A 20,662-nucleotide genomic window follows, 5' to 3' on the forward strand; every position below is an offset into this window, starting at 1 on the left:
GAAGAAGGAAATCATAATTTGTCTTGTGTGATACTCTGATACTAGGGGTCAGACAGCATCCATTGTAAACAGGATTGAGGGATCTGTGGTCAGTTCTCTACCTGGTGCAAAAGTGAGGGAAATGTTCAAATGGCTCAAGGATAATGCACACTGGAAAGCATCCATTCAGTGTGGTCCACAACATAGGAAGAAAAGGCAAGAAATCCTCCTTGGATTATTACTTGAACCACAAGCAAAATGGTATGGAGGTAACAAATTAAGGAGGTAAACATGTAGCTGAAGGAGTGGTTTCAGAAGAAGGCATTGTCATCATCACTGGATCAGAGGATAGCTGTACCATTTAGACAGGCAGTAAATGGAGCAGGAATAGCCTGATAACCCCTCTGCTGTTCAATAAGATGATGGCTGATCTGAAAGTTGGCCTCAACTCCTCTTTCCTGTCTGTTCCCATAAGATTTGATTTCTCTCATAGTCTAAGAAGCAATATATCTCAGTCTTGAATATATCCTGTGACTCAATATCCACTGGTCTCTGGGACTGGAGATTTCTGAAGATTCACGAACCTTTTTTCATTTTGGTCTTAACTAGGTGAGCACTTAGCCGAAACTATGCACTTTATTTCCACGTACCTCCAGCTGGAAATGAAATCCTCACAGCATCTACCCTGTTAAACTGCTTTGGAATCTTATGTTTCAATGCCATCATCTATCTAAACTCCAGGAAGCATCAGCTTGATCTTCTCAACCTTTTCTCATGACAAGCCCTCCATTCCAAGGAATCAAACTCGTGAAGCATATCTGTAGTAGTGTCAAGACTTTTAAGGAAGTGTACACATCCTAAAATGGAAAACCAAAAGTTTATGCCATATTCCATGTGTGACCTTACCAGAGCCCTGTGGAGCCTTGACAGGACTTCAGAATCGGGTTTATTATCACTGACATATATCATGAAATTTGTTGTTTTGTAGCAGCAGTACAGTGCAAGACATAAATATTACTATAAGTTACAAAATGAATAGTGCAAAAGAGGAACAATGAGGTAGTGTTCATGGACTGTTTAGAAATCTGATGGTGGAAGGGAAGAAACTGTTCCTCAGACATTGAGTGTGGGTCTTCGGGCTCCTGTACCTCCACCCTGATGGCAATAACCTGGATGGTGAGGGTCCTTAATGATGGATGCTGCCTTCTTGAGGCGCTGCCTCTTGAAGACATCCTCGATGGCAGGGGGGGGTTGTGCTCATGATGAAGCTGGCTGAATCTACAACCCTCTGCAGCCTCTTTTGATCCTGCACACTGAAGCCTCCATACCAGGTGGTGATGCAACTAGTTAGAATGCTCTCCACCGTACATCTGTTTAAAAAAAATTTGCAAGGGTCTTTGGTGACGTACCTGTTTTTGCAACCCATCTTCTTGTAGCAAAAGTCCACAAATAATTTGCTTTTCTAATTACTTACTGTAATTGCACTCCAGCATGCTGGCTTGGTGTTTCTTGTACAAGGCCATTCATGTCTACTGTTCTGTTCTTTCTACCATAATAGATAACTGTATGTTTTCTCGTGCTTCCTTGCTGTAACTCCACTGCTATCTTTTCACCCATACACTGAAGCAGTCTCTGCCCTTTAATGGACTCTGTCCTTCTCACAACTTGCTGTCTACCTGTGTTCCATGTGCAAGCTTGGATGTAATACATTTGGTTCCTTTGAGACCCAGCTCTGATCTCTCAATTTACTGCTTGTCAACCTGAAAATTATTCACTTAACCCAACTTTTTGTCAATTAATTAATCCTCAATTCAGCTGTATATGACCCCTCCCCCCACCCCCCAAGTGGCATGAACTCCTATCTTACACGGCAACCTTTAATGTGTTATCTTATAAGAAGCTTTTTAAAAATCCAAGTATACAAGTTCCATACTTTCTCCCTCTTTTGAATAAAAATGCTATATTTGTGGTCTTCTGCTGAGACTTTCCTCAAGTCTAGGGAACTTTGAAATACCATAACCAAAGCATCTGCTATCTCTTCACCATCAACCCTAGCCATTTTTAAAGAAGGGGGCTGGGCAGTCCAGGGAATTCATCAGCCTTTGGTTTCAGTTGGGATAGAACCAAGATCTTGATGGAAAGGTAAAATCAGATGGTCACCAAGTCTTTAAAAATAGTAAATTCTAGGAGGACATGGAGAGTAAAACATAGTATTAATAATTATAAAATAAATAAAATGAGAATAGATCAAGGATAAATGCTTTAGATACCACAAGTAAAGGACATATGGTAATAAAACCAAGAATATATTTACCAGCACAGAAGGACAGATTAGAGTGTGGAGATAATTGCTCATCACATAAATGTATGGTGTATACTAAATAAAATTAGTTACCTATATAAATATAAAGTGTGACCCTAGCCATTACTGAGGTGTCTGCAAGATTATCCATATTTCTGGTTATGAGGTCTATAGGAAAGATGGACCTGGTAAAGGGGAAGGGAATAGCCATTGTAATTATCAGATATTAAGGATAATATCACTTTAGTGATGCAACAAAACATGAGCAAGTAATGCAGAAGATTTAAGACTTTAGTGGGGGGATTTGCTTGTGCTCACTGGTAGTGGCTGTAAAGTGGCAGAATGGATACATGCAGAAATTAGATGGCTGTAATGGCTGTCTTTAATCTTTCTATAGATTGGGATAAGCACACCAGCACCTGCTTGAAATATATTGAATTTTTGCTGTGTATACAAAGATGGTTTTATGCAACTATATGTCCTAGATCTAGTAAAGACTCAGACTTGGGTAACAGCCTAAAAGTGCATTTTTTTAATAAGAAAAATGTTTTATAGCATCATTGATTAATTTAGTTTAGTAGTCTTAAGGTGAAATTGTGATTATAAATTTGAATTAGGCTAACTTTCATGTGATAAAATTGATCATTTACACTTGTAAAGCAATGATCATTTATTCTAGTAAAACAGTGGTACAATGTGTCAAAGGTGTTGGAGTTTGGAAACAGCAGAAGTATTGTTACAATTGTACAGGGTGTTGGTGAGGCTGCACCTGGAGTACTGTGTACAACTTTGGTCCCCTTATTTAAGAAAAGATAGACCAGCATTGGAGACAGTTCAGAAGAAGTTCACTCTACCAATTCCTGGGATATGAGGGTTATTCAGCCTCGAACAACTAAAGAAATCGCAACTGTGTTCTTTGGAGTTTAGAAGAATGAGGGGTGATCGTATTGAAACAAGATCCTCAGGTGGCATGACGGGGTAGTTGTTGAGATGTTTGCACTAGTGGGAAAGTCTTGAATGAGGGGACATAGAAGATAAAACAGATGTATCAGAATTTCTTCTGCCAATTAATCTCTGGAATTCTCTATCCTGGAGGGTTACAGAGGCTAGATCATTGGAGATATTTAAAGTAGATACACTTTTGAAAGGTTGAAATGAAAGCCATGGGGAACTGAGGCCTGAGGCAGATCAGTTGTGATCATATTGAATGGTGGGGCAGCCTTCAGGGCCCAAGTCTTATGCTCTTATTTTCAGTGGTAGATCAGTGTCGAACCAGTCTATAATCCTAAGAGTTTCTACATGCCACAAAAAAAACTATAGCTAATTAAAAAGAAAATGGAAAGTTTAAAATAAAAGAAAATAGATACAAAAAGCACACAAACAACTTTGTAAACAGTGTGGATGAAAATACTAAATTACAAAGGTGTTTATTAATCATCAAATGGGCAAAATTCTGGCATTTGAACCTCGAAGGCAAAAGTAAAGTCATCCACTTTGGATTTATAAACAGTAGAAAGATCTTGGGGGTTTTTCTACATGGATTACACAAATCAGGATTGCATTCTCTTGGACTGAGAAAGTTATGGGGTCATCAGTTTTCAAACTATTAAGAACTGAAATGATAGATAACTATTTTGACTGAGGACTTTTTATTCTCTTACTGATGTAAGTGTTGCAGACAAGTCCACCTTTTATTGCCTCTCCCTAATTGCCATTGAAGGTTAATCACCATATCCTTGAACCACTGCAGTCCTTCTGGATAAGTACACCCATAACACTATTGGGTAGGGAGTTCCAGGATTTATATCCAGTGATGATGAAGGGATGGCAATATATTTTCAAGTCAAGTAATTGTTACAACACAGAAGAGATTTCAGCCATACTAGCATTAAACTAGGGCCATCTAACTGGTCCCACTTTCTGCCCTCTCACTTAGGCCTGCATGTTCTTTCCTTTTTAAAAACTTCTCCATTTCCCTTTTAAACAGTGCAATTAAACCTCCCTCTGCCTAATTCTTGGCAGTGCATTGCCTTAAAAAAAAGAATTTTAAAACTGTTTCCTTTGCTCTTTGAAGAAGAGTTCAAAGGCTTGCAAGCAACTCTGAGAAAATTTGGCTCATTAGACAGCCTACCTAAAACATCTCTGAACTACATGCCTTGCATTTACCTCTTTAATAAGGTGACCAGTACTGTACAAGATGTTCTAGATGTGGAAACACCAGTACCCTATATAAGCATAACCTCCATACTTTTGTTTTCAATTCCCCTGGCAATAAATGATAACACTGTTAGTTTTTCTAATCACTTGCATGCCAGCCTTTTTTTGCATCGTGCACCAGGTCACCCAGATTCCTCTGCACTAGAGAACTGTTTTTAATTGCCCTTGACACAAGAATAGGGTAGCTATGTTGGACTGGGATATTATAGCCATTACAGAAACATGGATAAGAGGATAGGACTGGCAGCTAAATGTTCCAAGGTACAGGTGCTATAGGTGGGATGGAGGTGGAGGAAAGAGAAGAGGGGGATTTGCATTTCTGATTAAGGAGAATGTCACGGCAGTAGTCCATGATGAAGTTACTGAGGGATCGTCCAATAAGACTTTATGGATGGAGAGGGCAGTCACCTTGTTGGGATTGTGCTATAGGCCCCCTAATAGTCAATGGGAATTAGAGAAACAAATGCAGGGTGATTGAAGAAAATTGCAAGAATAATAGAGTTGTCATTGTAGGTGATGTTTAACTTCCCCAATATAGACTGGGACTGCCATAGTGCTAAGGGGTTAGATGAGGTGGAGCTTAAAGTGATTTCAGGAAAGTTCCCTCAAGCAATATATAGAAGGCCCTATTAGGGAGAGGGCAAAGCTCAACCTACTCTTGGGTAATAGGGCAGAACAAGTGGCTGAGGTGTCAGTGGGGGGAGCAATTTGGGACCAGTGACCATAGTTCTATTAGTTTTAAATTAATTATGAAAGGGAACAGATCTGGTCCACAAGTTAAAGTTCTAAATTGGGGCAAGGCAAATTTTGATGGTATTAGACAGGAACTTGTAAAAGTTGATTGGAGTAGTTGTTTGTAGGCAAAGGGATGTCTGGCAAGTGAGATATTGAGAGCAAGATCTGCATGTTCCTGTTAGAGTGAAGTGCAAAGCTAATCCCAAGGGGTGTATAGGGGCTGCAGGAGTATGCTCAAGGAAATCAGAAGGGCAAAAAGGACGCATGAGGTAGCTTTGGCAGAGATTAAGGGAAGAGGATAACTAGAGAGAGAAGAGGGCAAAGTTAACATCTTTGTGTGGACCCACAAGAGATGGGCGAGGTCCTCGATGAGTATTTCTCCTCTGTTTTTACCATGGATAAGGACATGAAGACTTCAGACCTTGAGATAGTTAATGGGGATGTCTTGGGGATAGTCCACATTAGAGCAGAGGAGGTACTGGATGTCTTAAAAGTGTATGAAATATAAATCTCTAGGGCCTGATCAGGTATATTCAAGCTGACTCTGGGAAGCTAGAGAAGAAATTACAGCAGAGATGTATGCATCATCATTAGTGATGAGTGAAGTGCTGGAAGACTGGAGGGTGGCTAATGTTGTGCCTTTATTTAAGAAGGGCTGCAAAGAAAAACTATTAACCAGTAAGCCTAACATCTGTAGTAGGTAACTTACCTAGAGGGGATTTGGAGAAATAAGATGTACAAGCATTTGGGAAGATGGGTTGATTAGGGATAGATAGCACAGCTTTGTGGGAGATCATGTCTCGTGAATTTGATTGAGATTTTTGAAGAAGTAACCAAGAAGGTCGTTGAGGGTAGGACAGTAGACTTGGTCTATATGGACTTCGGTAAAGGCCTTTAAGATTGTGTGGTAGGCTGCTATGGAAAGTTACCACACTGGCCTTCATCAGTCAGGGCATTGACTATAGAAGTTAGTATGTTATGTTGCAGTTGTACAAGATGTTGGTGAAGCTGCTTTTGGAATATTGTGTTCAGTTTTGGTCACCCTGCTATAGGAAAGATGCCATTAAGCTGGAAAGAGTGCAGAGGAGATTTACAAGAATGTTGCTGGGACTCGAGGGACTGAGTTATGGAGAAAGGTTGAGCAGGGTTGGGGAATGAAAGAACTAGAGGGCATAGGTTTAAGGTGAGAAGGGAGACATTTACTAGAAACGTGAGAAGCAACTATTTCACCCAGAGGCTGGTCAGTCCATGGAATGAGCTGCTTGAGGATGTGGTTGAGGCAGGTACATTAACAACATTTAAAAGGTACTTGTATAGGTACGTAGATAGGAAATGTTAGAGGGACTTGGGCCAAACGCAACCAAATGGGACGAGCTTAGATGTAATCTTGGTTGGCATGGATCAGTTGGGCTGAAGGACCTGTTTTAGTACTGTTTTACTCTGGTTCTAATACAAGAAAGTTGCTGCAGGAGTAGGCCACCTGCCCCTCAAATCTGCCCGCCATTCAATATGGTCATTGCTGATCTTCCCATGGTGGAAATGTCAAATACTAGAGGACATGGATTTAAGGTAGGAGGGGGAAAGTTTAAGAGATTTGTGAACCAAGTTGTTTACACAGAGTGGTAGATGCCTGGAATGCACTTCCAGGGGAGGTGGTGGTAACAGATATGATGGCAACATTTAAGAGGCATTTAGATAGGCACATGAACAGGCAGGGGATGAAGGGATGGAGACCAGGCAAGTGGGATTAGTTTAAATTGTCATCATGGTTGGCACAGACATGGTAGGCCACAGGGCCTGTTCCTGTGCTGTATTGTAATATGTACTCTGACTTCAACTCCTCCTCTGTGCCAAACCTCCATGGCCCTCAACCCTCTGATCTTTTAAAAATGTGTCTACCCACACTTCATGTATTTCTAATAAGTTGGCCTTCACAACTCTAGAGTAGAGAATTCCAGGGATTGCCTCACCACAACTTCTGAACATAGGAAAGTAGCTCTTTCAGTTTGCTCCCTTCCATCAATAACATTGAACAATACAGCACAGGAACAGGTCCTTTGGCCCATGATGTCTGTGCCAAACATAATACCAAATTAATCTAATCCCTTCTGCCTGCGCATGATCCATATCCCTCCATGCTCTGCATCTTCACTTGCCTACCTAAAAGCCTCTTAAACAGCACTATCCTATCTGCTTCCACTACCGCCCCTGTTAGCGTATTCCCAACACCTACTGCTCTGTGTATATAAAGAAAAAATTTGCTCTACACATTTCCTTTAACTTTGCCCCTCTCACCTTAAAGCTGTGCCTTCTATTATTTGACATTCGTACCCTGGGAAGAAGACTCTGACTGTCTACCCTATCTATACCTCTCATCATTTTATAACCTTCTATCAGGTCTCCCTTCAGCCTCCAATACTGGAGAGAAAACAATCCCAAGTCTGTCCAACCTCTCCTTTATAGCTAATACCCTCTAATTCGGGCAACATCCTGGTAAACCTCTTATGTACCCTCTCCAAAGCTTCCACATCCTTTTCGTAATGGGGCGACCAGAACTGCAGACAGTACTCCAAGTGTGGCCTAACCAAAGTTTTAGAGAGTTGCAACATAACATCTTGATTCTTATACTCATGCCCTGACTGGTGAAGGCAAGCATGCCATATGCCTTTTTTACCACTCTACTTGTGTTGCCACTTTCAGAGAACTGGACTTGGATCCAAAGATCCCTCTGTAAATCAATGCTGTTAAGGGTCCTGCTAATCCTTTCCTCTTACATTTGACTTTCCAAAGTGCAGCACCTCACATTTACCCGGATTAAGCTTCATCTGCCATTCTGCACCCATATCTGTTACTGGTCTATATCCTGGTGTATCCTTTGACAACCTTCACTGTCCACAACTCAACCGATTTTTGTTGTCTGCAAATGTACTAATCTACCCATCTACACTTTCATCCAAGTCATTTTTTTATATTTCACAAACAAGAGGTCCCAGAACTGATCCCTGCAAAACAGCACTGGTCACAGACCTCCAGCCATAATAACACCATTCCACCACTACCCTCTGTATTCTATGGGCAAACCAATTCTGAATCAAAACTACCACATCACTGTGGATCGTGCATCTTAATCTGGATCAGTTTACCATGAGGGACCTTGTCAAATGCCTTACTAAAGTCCATGTAGACTACATCTACTGCCCTACCCTCATCAATCACCTTTGTCACATCCTCAACATTCAATCAAGTTTGTAAGACATTACCTGCCTCTCAAAAAGCCATGCTGACTGTCCCTAATTAACCCATGGTTTTCAAAATATATGTAAATCCTATCCCTAAGAATCTTCTCCAATATCTTCCCTACCACTGACGTGAGGCTCACCAGCCTATAATTCCCCAGATTATCTCAATTTCTCTTAAAGGAACAACATTGGCTACTCTCCAGTCCTCCAGGACCTCGCCTGTGGGTAGAGAGGATACAAAGATCTTCATCAGGGCCCCAGCAATCTCCTGTCCTGCCTCTGTCAATAACCTGGGACAAATCCCATCAGGCCCCAGGGACCTACCCCCTTAATGCTCTTCAAGAGAACCCAATACCACCTCCATCTTGATCTCAAGATGCCCAAGCATATTGGTATACCCCACACTGATCTCACTATATTGGTGTACCCCATACTGATTTCAGTAGAATGCATCCCAGTTTGGACGAAGTCATTTATTGTAAGTGTAGCTTGGCTTTCTAGTACTTCTATAAATTTTTTGCCTATCCAGAATCCCAACTATGTCAGCCTTTGCTGAGATTCCAGCACCATCTTCCTTGGTGAAGACTGATGTAAGGTACCCATTTCGTACCTCAGTTATGCTCTCTGCCTCCATAAGTAAACTTTTTTGGTTCCTGATTGGCCCCACCTCTTGCAATTCTTTACCTGCTCACAACTCTGCAGATTATTTTTGGATTCCTTTTGTATGTTTGTTACTAGTCTCTTCTCATGTCCTCTTTTGGCTGCTTCCTTTTTTTATTTTTCCTTTGACCTTTCTGTAATCAGCTTAGTTCTCGTGTGTTAACAAAATGGCATCAGTCGTAAGCTTTTTTTCCTGCTCTATTTAGCTCTGTATCATTTCTATTATGCGGTGCTTATCTTTTATAGCACTGTTGACATAGAGCCTCTTGAAAGTCTGTGTCAACCATACAACCCTCATCTCTTTATTACTTCATCAGAGATCTCAGTCAAGTTAGCTATACATGATCAAAATATAAAAAATAAACCTGCAGATGCTGGAAATCTGAAACAAAAACAGAAACTGTTGGAAATGCTCAGTAGGCCAGGGAGCATCTGATTGTATTTCTCATACAAATGGGTGCAATAGTTTGATCTAAAACCAGTGTTTTCTGCCTAAACAAGAGAGACTACAATGGGATGAGGGAGGAGTTAGCTAGTGTAGACTGGGAACCAAGGCTATATGGTGGGACAGTTGAGGAACAGTGGAAGACTTTCAAAGAGATTTTTCATAATGCTCAACAAAAGTATATTCCAGTTAAAAGCAAGGACGGTAAGGGTGGGGAGAGTCAGCCTTGGATAACTAAGAAAGGCATCAAAACTAAAAGCTCATGCATACAAAGTTGCCAAGAGTAGTGGGGAAACTGGAAGGTTGGGAAAACTTTAAAAAGCAACAAAACCACTAAGCAAGCAATAAGGAAAGGGATGATGTATTTTGTGCTAGAAGATGTATTCTTTCATAATCTAGAAACAGATGGTAAAAGCTTTTATAATTGTATAAAGCAAAAAGTGAATGTTGGCCCCTTGGAAGACAAGAAGGGGGAATTGATATTGGGTACTGCAGAAATGGCAGTGGCTTTGAACAACTATTTTGTGTCTGTCTTCATGGTGGAGGACACGTCTAACATGCCAAAGAGATGTTATGGAGGTTAGGACCTATATACAATTGCTGTCACTAAAGAGATAGTGTTGAGTAAACTGGTGGACCTAAAGGTAGGCAAGTCCCCTGGTCCTGATGGAATGCATTCCAGGGTACTGAAAGAAATGGTGGAAGCTATTATAGAGGCATGTTAGTAAAGTCATAATTTACTAAAGTTCTCTGGCCTCTGGGCAGGTCCCGGCAGATTGGAAGGCAATGAATATCACGCCACTGAAGGATGTAGGCAAAAGGCAGGTAACTATAGGAGAGTTAACTTGATATCTGTAGTCGGGAAAATGCTTAAAGCTATCATTAAGGAAGAAATAGTGAGACATCTGGATAGAAGTGGTTCCATTAGGAAGACATGGCATGGATTCAGGAAGGGCAAGTCCTGTTTGACAAACTTACTGGAGTTGTTTGAGGATATAATGAGCGCAGTGAATAGAGGGGAACAGGTGGATGTTGTATACTTAGATTTCCAAAAGGCATTCAATAAGGGCAGCCTAAAAGACTGATCAATAAGATAAGGATGTATGGATTTGGGGTAATCTATTAGCATGGATAGAGGATTAGTTAACCTCCAGGGAGCAGGGAGGTTATGCTGCAACTGGACAGGGTACTGGTGAAGTTGCACCTGGAGTACTGTGTGCAGTTCTGGTCTCCTTACATGAGAAAAGATATACTGGCTTTGGAGGCAGTGCAGAGGTTCACCAGGTTGATTCCAGAGATGAGGGGGTTAGCCTTTGAGGAGAGATTGAGTTGCCTGGGACTATACTTGCTGTAATTCAGAAGAATGAGAAGGGATTTTATAGAAGTGCATAAAATTATGAAAGGGATAGATAAGTTAGAGGCAGGAAAGTTGTTTCCATGGGTAGGTGAGACTAGAACTAGGGGACATAGCCTCAAGATTCGGGGGAGTAGATTTAGGATGGAGATGAGGAACTGCTTTTCTCAGAGTAATCTGTGGAATTCTCTGCCCAAGGAAGCAGTAGATGCTACCTCATTAAATATATTTAAGACACAGTTAGATTTTTGCATAGTAGGGGAATTGAGGGTTATGGGGAACAGGCGGGTAGGTGGAGCTGAGTCCACAGCCAGTTGAGCCATGATCTTATTGAATGGTGGAGTGGTCTTGATGGGCCAGTTAGTTTACTCCTACTCCTATTTTTTTTAATATTCTTGTGTTAAATTTTATATAATCAGGATAAGGAAGGTTACTGAACAACTGCAGAGCAATCAGCTTCACATGTTTATAACTCAATTTTACCTTGCAACTGCTTCTCCCACTCCCACCTCTGTCACTAACTTGTCGGATTGCTTGTCCAGCATCCATAACAGATGATCAGATATTTTCTCCATCTTTATATCAAACACCACACCTTATCTTCAAACCCAGCCACAGTTTCCTGTACATTCATTCTTTCTCTGACCCTGGCAATCATCTAAGTTTGAATGAAACAGCTTACAGTCTGATGACATATTTGACCCCCAAGATAAGCTTCCTGCCACATCTCCACCTTCAGTAATGCTGCTTATTTCCATCTGTGACATCACCCAATTACAAGCCTACCTCAGGTCATCTGTTCCTGAAACAATTATCCGTGCATTTATTAGTTCTTGATTAACTGTTCTAATACTTTCTGACCAGCATCTATTATTCTACTCTTAAATTTGAGATCACCAAAACTCTGCTATCCATGTCCTAAGGTGCACTGTCCAATTCATCCCTGTGTTTTCTGACCAACATTTGACTCTAGGTCTGGCATTGCCTACACCATTAGTGACTGTGCTTTTAGCTGCTTAAGCTCTGAACTTCCCTTCCTGAACCATTACTTCTTCTTTTAAGCAGTTCACTTATTACCATTTCTTTGACCAAGCTTTTGTTTATCTGGTACATAGCTTCTGTGAAGTACCTTGGGACTTTTTAAGGATACTAAATAAATGAAAGTTATTGGTCCAAAATCTTTGCTTTGAAGATTAAATTAACTAGGGAGAATTTCTGTTGAGTTGCAGTATTTATGAGGAAGTGCACTTCTTATCTGAATTGCCACATAAGTATTGCAAAGCTGTCCCATCTATAGCTAACTGATATCTTGGTTTTTGCTGAACTCTACTTTTCAGGGACATATTGCTGTAAAAATGTTTGCATCTTGTCACACTGAGCAATATATATGGACACACACTTCCAGAGTGCAATGGTGTTGGTTCAATTTTGTGGTATTACCTGGGTTAATACTGGTTGTTTCTAAGTTTCTGATTATGGCAATGTTGCTAGGAAAACTGGCTACATTTCTCAATTCAGGGTTGAAGGAATGAATTGGAGTATAATTTTGATTGCTGTTGGCTATTTATGAAGCTGATTTTGTAGAAATCTAGAAATTGCTTGTTCTGTTTCTTTGGAAATTAAGATTTGTGGAAGGATAGAAAAATAAATTGTGCCAAAATTAATTGCTCAAGTGCATTTATCTGCGCGTTAAAGCAGACTCAAGTTAAATTGGTATTTATAGTACCTGTGTGTTCTTTTTCATAGATTGGGGTAATAGAAACTAATGGCGAGATCAAAGTTTTTACAGATCAGAATGTTAGCCCAGCAAAAAGTAAGTATCATTCATTATATTTATTTTTAGTTTTCCATACTTTAATACCCGATCTGTTTCTCTTTTTAATACCAGGGATGTGGCTAGGAGAGTGGTCACTCAATTCCCTCATGATGGGATGGTAGGATTGTATGAGTTTCTGTTTGCAATTGTTCTGAAAAATTTACTCAATTTTGAACTTAAATGGTGGCGTGAAAGTAGGATAAACATATTGAGGACTTTCAGAGTAAGTTACTTGAATAATGACTGGTTAGGCTGGGGTGTTAGAGCATAAATTAAAATTTTTAATGTCAAGTTGGCATTTTCTCATTTTCCCTTCAGTAAGCAGATAACCCTGTGTCAGACTGCCAATTGTACTCTGAAACCAATCATTGCGAAATGTGCAAGTATGGCCTGGCATGATATTCTCTTCCATTCTTGTCTGCTGCTTGGTATTTATACAGTAACATGACTGAGAATTGGAGCTCTCTTTTGTCTAAACCATGCCCAATCAATTTGTGATGCAGTTTATTGGTATAATAATGTACCATATTGTACAAATTATTTAGTGTAAAAGTTCCTAGCTCTGACTTGGCAGACTGATATGTTGATGGCTATAACATATGTGGCTGGATGTGAAATTTCTCTTGCATATATATGCTTGTTCCTGATGTTTGCTATATCAGGAAGGTAATGTCCCTTGTTTATGTGAATATAAGCAATCTACATGAACAGTTCAGCTGTCTCCAAATGTATTGTCACGAACCAGCAACAAAAGAAACACACTGAGCATGATTTAGTGTTAAAAACTATTTTATTAATCACTACTTATGATAATACGTAAAATAAAAGTAAAAATGTTAGTATGTTAGAATTCAAAAATGTTAAACCTTGAACGTTAACCCCAAAACTAAACTCTTCGTGTGTGTGTGTGACAAAGTCCAAAACTCCCAGTTCCGGAATGGTTCTTAAAGTTCAGTTCCGCAAGCCATAAGGTGAAACATGAGCAAGGGCTTCTTCAACAACCACCGTTGTCTGAAGATAAGATGTAGATGTAGAAAAACATAGAGAGAGTACATACGAAATCCAAATGTTCCATGATGGAACCCAAACGACACTTCAGTGTTTACTCGGTAGTGACTTCCTCACCCCGAAAAGCATCCGAACCGTGGTCGTCCACACACAAATACCTGTTTCCTTCTACAGGTCAGCAACAAAGTGAACTCCACCGGATTACTTCCAACTTCCATACATGGGTTTCAGTGGCAAACACAGTTATTGTTTCTCATCCATCGATAGAGAAAACAAGCAGGCTGGTGTCTCTCTCCCTTCTCTCTCTCTCTTCTTCTTCTGACTTCTTCAACAACGTCATTACGTCCTTTATCTTCTATTGACGTAAGCACGCCCCACACACACATACACACACTCTCTATCTTAAAGGGACTTTCACTGAGTCCGTAACAGTATCCCAAGTTGAAAATTAATGTCAGTTGGGCTTTAGTGGATGATGTGATAGTGTATTTGTTCATTGAAGGGACTGTTAGTTTCTTAACTATATCAAAACAAAAAATTCAACCATGTTTAGAATTTTCAATTGTATAAATAAGCACAAACAAAACAATAAATGAGTAACCATTCCTTTTGTGAAACTATATTTTTTATGTGCATGTTAGCAGTATTTATAAATCAAGTTCCATTAAGCAACATTCTCTTCCTTACAAAAGAATCTTGTTTGACTTACGTTTTTATTCCAATCCACAATAGATTTCATAGATACCGGAAGGCCTATAAATAATGTGCAAATATGACAAGTTTTGAAGTGGTCCTACACAACCAATTTTGGCATACTAGTTGGCTCAGAAGGATATTACTAGTGAGCCCTATTATGTTCTCCCTTGAGATGTAAATTTTCTGCTTTCCAAAAGGATTTATTAGCTATTGCACAAGAACTTTTGCTAACATTTTTACCCGCCTTCTTTATAAGTGTGAGATGAAATGCCCTTGATTAAATTCTCCAGTTCAACATAAAAGGAACCAGTGTTTCATCCTCAAGTCTTTATGGCTGTACACAGAGATTTGTCCATTTGTTCATAGATTATATGAAAAGTTTACTGAAGTTGGTTCTAAGTGCCTAATGCTGTTGGAAAATAGAAATTGCTCAGCAAGTAAAACAGGTTTTTTTTGACAGGAGCCCAGGAATGACCATTTAGATCAAAATCAAGGTCATCCTGTTTTTAACAAGTATCATGTTAAGGGTGTTAAGGCTATTGGCTTTCATCATTTTAAACAAAAAAGATAGACTCATTAAATTTTCATATTATTTTTATTAGAATAGTTTTGGAAAATCTTGATATCCACTTTCAAGAAAGTCTTGAAACTGCTGCACAAACAAGTTTAAATAGTGCATTTTGGTTGTAACTGACTGGTAAAATTGTTTGCATCTTGTGGGGCTAACTAGATTCCTTTTAGTGTAATTGCCAAGTGTACAGATGCTGGAACTTGAACTATCAAATGTTTTAACTGATAATATGAATAACAGAAGATGGTACTGGTGCTTGCAACCTCTCTTTTTCTCTTTACAGTTGCATTAGTGACAGTAGCATCTTCGCATCTCACCACCCCAGGGAAACAAATTTTGCCAAAAACATTGGGGCTATCAAATGTTAGTAACGCTCCTCACATGGTAAGGATGCTGCTTTTGGACACCAATGTTGATTGTTGCAGGCTGATAATATTTCTTTCCCATTTTCCACACTTTTGAAGGTTGTGTGAGTGTTGGTTGCTCTCTGATACCCTCCCCAAGAAGGCCAATTTGATATTGGGTTAGGTCAGTGATTAGCCGTGATAAGACTGATCTTATAGCTGAGCCTGATTCCTTATTTTGATAGGCATAAATGCATGAGAGGGTAAGTAGCTGATTTGTTGTTCAGTGAATCCTGTTGTTAATGAGGACAATCTTGCATAATTAATAGGAATTGGGGGGGAGAGAACATTCAGACCATTTTGACAACTGCCTTGTGTGGCCCTAACTGCATCTAACTGACTTCTAAATGGTTGCACGTTTTTGCCCTTCTGTTTTCGGAAATCTTTTACAATTATTGATGTTTCATACACTTCTGATAACATGCCTTAAGTTTGCTTTTTGTCAGTCTGAACATTCCCATTGTACCATTGTTGAAGAGCTCCATAAAGTAGGACATTGAGTTTATTCCTATATATCTTATGATTTTGTCTTTCCTCGTTATCCTTTTCATGAAGACCCCAGGTTCTCCATTGTCAATACCAGGATTTAGTTGGGTACAAGGCATAAGTCTGGAGTATTCTAGGATTTTATCAACCAAAAACTAGTGGCCTAATCAGATCTCTAATGTTTTGTTTTCAGCTGAGCATTCTTTGGTTTACTTTGTATTATTGAGTCAGGGGAGTATGAGGTGATATGGATCATAGTTCTATTTTTTTAATTTTATTTACAGCGTGGTAACAGGCCCTTCCAGCCCAACGAGTCCGCGCCGCCCATTTTAAACCCAAATTGACCTACCCGTACGCCTTTTAGAATGTGGGAGGAAACCGGAGGAAACCCACGCAGACACAGGAGAATGTACAAACTCCTTACAGACAGCGACAGGAATCGAACCCTGATCACTGGCACTGTAATAGTGTAGCGCTAACCGCTACGCTACCATGCGCGCCCACTTGACTTTGTTGACATTCAGACTCAATTCCCCATGTTTTTACTTGTTCACCTTTTGGCTTGTTCCATAATTTTGTTGTATATGTCCATTAAGCTTAGGTATCAGCTTCTCTGCTCTTTGAATGTACTATTCTCACCCTTCACTTCCACACTGCTCCATGCGAGCTATCAGCATTCAATGTCTTCACTTACATCTACTGATTTTTATAATTAAACTGTATTCCAGCTGAGAATTAGCATTTGCAGAAGATGTGCAGGTTTTAGGCCGGGAGATGAAGCTGCGGTGTTAGGTTAGGCAGGGGTGGGATGGTGTGTATTTGGGTGCGGTATTGATTTGTTTAATGCTTTAATTCCATCCAAAACAAAGCAGTAGCATTTATTTAATTCTAAAGAAATATTGACCAGCTGGTTCCTTCTTGAGAGTTACATATATTGCAGTCATGTGGCTCCTGGTGTCTAGCTTTGGATCAGCATTGGCAAGGACCTTGGAGGAAATTGAGATAATGCAAGTAAACTAAATTAAGAATGAAAGAAAAAAGATCACCACAAGTAGGTGCATGTAGGTAGAACCTTGGAAGGAAGAATAGTATATACAGTACCCTATTATGGGATGAGTGTAAAGGGAATTTGCATCCTTTAACAGTACAGAATTTTGCATTAAAGGGGACTGTTTGGTTTTGCCTTTTCCAGCTACTTTTAGAGCAATAAAAATCAATTGTCCTGCCCTGTTTCTTTCCATGACCATTTATCTTCCCCGTATCAAATATTTATCCAACTTGAGTTTGTAATGCTCTATGCCTCAAATGCTCTCTTCTCTGCCTTCTGACACATGAGAAAATTGGGCATAAACCTAAACTTGGCACTGTGACACAGCATGTTTCATTTATAATGTGCTGTGCAATTGTATATCTGAATACTTGAATAATGATAACCAGCCAGAAGACTATAATGCAATACTTAAACAATGATGTAAAGCTATGGCATGCACCTTAACACTGTACTTAACTTGCTAATGGGGAATCCTAGCTAACACATGGTTCTTAGAGAATAATTGAAGTACATTATGTTTAATTCTATGGTGAAAATACAATTTACTACAACTTTAACTTTAATATAACAGATTGATTGACTTGTACTTTGAGGTGCAGTTGCCAGAATTCTGTTTGAAAAGTCCAGGTTATAGCTATACAATTTGTCCAGTGCATTTCAACAATTTACTGTGGTTTTTTTCCACTTCCTATTTAGATAATTAGTACACCTCAACGGACACCAACAACACCTACTCTCTTAGTGGGAAGCCCCCATGGTCCTAATGTACACATGTTAACTCAGGGTGAGACATCGGACTCTTCTCCGTGGAGTACAGGGTAATGAAAATAAAATTCTTCAGTTTTTATTTCAAGGAGGGAATTTAAGTATATTTTGTACCATAATGTAAATTGAACTATATAAAAATTGATGTCTTTTGCATGAGTTTGAAGTTCACTTCTGCATTGAAATATAGTTTGTGAAATTTTGTGCGGGTCAAAATGCCATTTTTTTTAAATACATCAAGATTTTGTTTGTTAAGAAGCAAGTTGTTTAAAGACTTTTAAAGTAGTTATTCTTGTATCAAATTTGCTTATGCACATTTTGCCTAATTAAGTACCAGCACTCGGGTGCATTAAGTGTCATAGGAAGAGTACTTAACCAACTTATTCCTTGGTTCATGTTACATATCCTAATTTTTGATTGAGGCAAATAATCAGACTTTATGGTGAGCAACTTGGAGCCAAAATGCAGTGTTCAAACAAGTTGTGCACTTTCGTGAAGGTGGACCAAACAGTGTCATTCCTTCCAGCATCTTAATTATCTTTATATCATAATTATCTTTCAAAGTGCACAATATTTTTCGACGTTCTGTCTGTGTATAACCATAATCCTTATTCAATCACATCAGAGTGTAGCATGACTATGATTGACAAAATGAGCCTTTCAAAGTGAGTTCCAGATCCTAGACTGCACCCACTGAAGGGTCATCTGTCCCACAGAAACCAAAACCTGGAGAAAGCATTGTCAGGAAGCATTTGCACTGTGCACTGCAGATGGTTACAGCACAATATTCAGTGATTTAGAAACATGTAAGCTCACACAGCTGTTGGGAGAATGATATAACAGGTAAACTGGAGCTGATTTTGGAGGGGGTGGGTGTTTGATGTTGAAAGGGAAAAAAATCATGATTTTTTTTGTGTGGAGTGGTACATTGTTAAGATGGTTTAATTTCTCTTTGCAGGATTGTGTAGCATTTAATAGAGCTCACACATGCCTTTGAATGCTTTGTGAAATTCTGAGGTCATGAAACCTGCTATACAAATGCACAACTTTTGTTTCCTTGACCAACACATATGCAGATTGTAGTTCTCCTAAATTTAAAACATTAGGTTGTGGATGTGCAGTAGTCTTTTCTCCCTCTGGTTTGTGATTTGTTCTTGGTATTCATTCATGCAGGTACTGAATCTGTGGTGATCTTTGCTTCAAAAAACTGCACCATTGATAGTGCCCTGAAATTATTGACTTTAAATGTTGCTCTTAAAATCAATGCAGATTTTATCAGTATCTTTAGTTCTATTCAATTTTTTTTGTTTAATAAGATGTGGAAAGGCAAGCATTTATTGAGCGTCCCTAATTTTCCCTTCAGGATGGTGGTGAGATGCCACCTTTGATCACTGCAGTCCTTACAGTATAGTCACTGCAGTGAAGGTAATCCCACATTGCTCATAGCTGCAGGTTTGATGATTCTTGAAGTAACTAACTGCCATAGTGCTAAGGGATTATTGGATGGGGCAAAATTTAAGTATGTCCAGGCAAGTTTTCTTAAGCAATATGTAGATGGCCCTTTTAGAGAGGCGACAACCCTCAACCTCCTCGAGAAATAAGGCAGGACAAATGACTGAAGTGTTGGTGGCGGAGCACTTTGGGACCAGTGACCATTATTCTATTAGTTTTAAAATAAGTCCATAAGTTGAAGTCCTAAACTAGGGTGAGGCTACTTTTGATAGAATTAGACAGGAATTTGCAAAGATTGATTAGGAGAGGCTGTTATCAGGTAAAGGGACATCAGGCAAAATTGTGAGGCTTTTAAAAGTGAGATGGGGGGATTTGGGGCCAACTGTTTGTTAGTGAAGGGCAAGACTGGCAGGATTGGGGAACTTTAGCTGATGAGGGATATCAAAGTTCTGGTCAGGAAAAAGAAGGTTGCATATTGGATCAACCGAATCTCTTGAGTATAAGGGAGTACACTTGAGAAGGAAATCAGGAGAGCAAAAAGGGAATGAGATATCCTTGGCAAATAAGGTAAAGGAGAATCCTAAGAGATCCTATAAGTATATTAAGAGCAAAGGGGTAACCAGGGAGAGAATAGGTCCCCTTTAGGATCAGTGTGGTCATTACGTGTGGAGCCACGGGAGATGGGTGAGATCTTAAATCAATGCTTCTTGTCTGTTTCCTGTAGAGAAAGTCATGGAAGCTAGGGAATTCAGGGAAGAGGACAGTAATGTCCTGAAACATCGATATTTCAAAAGAGGTGGTGTTGGTGGTCTTGAGGTGCATAAAGGTAGATAAGTCTCTGGGGCCTGACCAAGTGTATTGTAGGATGTTGTGGGAAGCAAGGGAAGAAATTGCAGTGGCCCTGGCAGAAATTTTTGTATCTTCCTTAGGTGAGGTACTGGAAGACTAGAAGGTGGCTAATGTTTTGCCTTTATTTAAGAAGGGCTGCACGGAAAGCCAGGAAATTACAGGTCAGTAAGCCTCATGTCAGTGGTGGGAAAGTTACTGGAAGAGATTCTGAGAGACAATCGGATTGGAAAGGCAAGGACTAATTAGCAATAGTCAACGTGGCTTTGTGCGTGGGAATTTGTGTCTCAGAAATGTAAGTTTTTATTTGAAGAGGTGCCCATGCGGATTGATGAGGGCAGAGTGGTAGATGGTGTCTACGTGGACTATTATAGGACTTTTGACAAGTTCCTGCATGGTAGGCTGGTCCAGAAGATGGGATCCAGAGTGAGCTAGCTAATTGAATACAAAATTGGCTTGGTGGTAAGGTAATGAAGGGTTGTTTTTCACTGGATTTCTGTGTCTGTCGCAGGGATTGGTGCTGGGCCCCCAGTTGTTTGTCATGTATATTAACAATCTGCATGAGAATGTAGGTGACATGTCTAGTGAGTTTGCTGATGATACCAAAGTTGGTGCTGTGGTAGACAGTGAAGAAGG

At 39.7% G+C, this 20,662-nt stretch overlaps 1 protein-coding gene across 1 annotated transcript in view; it reads left to right on the forward strand.

Annotated features, from left to right (window-relative positions):
* LOC127573569 (transcription factor Dp-1-like) overlaps positions 1-20,662 on the forward strand; it is a 48,812-nt gene that overhangs the window by 3,315 nt on the left and 24,835 nt on the right. The window contains 3 exon segments of the mRNA XM_052021922.1: positions 12,678-12,744; positions 15,306-15,406; positions 17,660-17,781. Coding sequence (XP_051877882.1) covers positions 12,678-12,744; positions 15,306-15,406; positions 17,660-17,781 — 290 coding nt within the window.

The sequence above is a fragment of the Pristis pectinata genome, chromosome 8 (genome assembly GCF_009764475.1).
Source record: "Pristis pectinata isolate sPriPec2 chromosome 8, sPriPec2.1.pri, whole genome shotgun sequence".
Classification (NCBI taxonomy): domain Eukaryota; kingdom Metazoa; phylum Chordata; class Chondrichthyes; order Rhinopristiformes; family Pristidae; genus Pristis; species Pristis pectinata.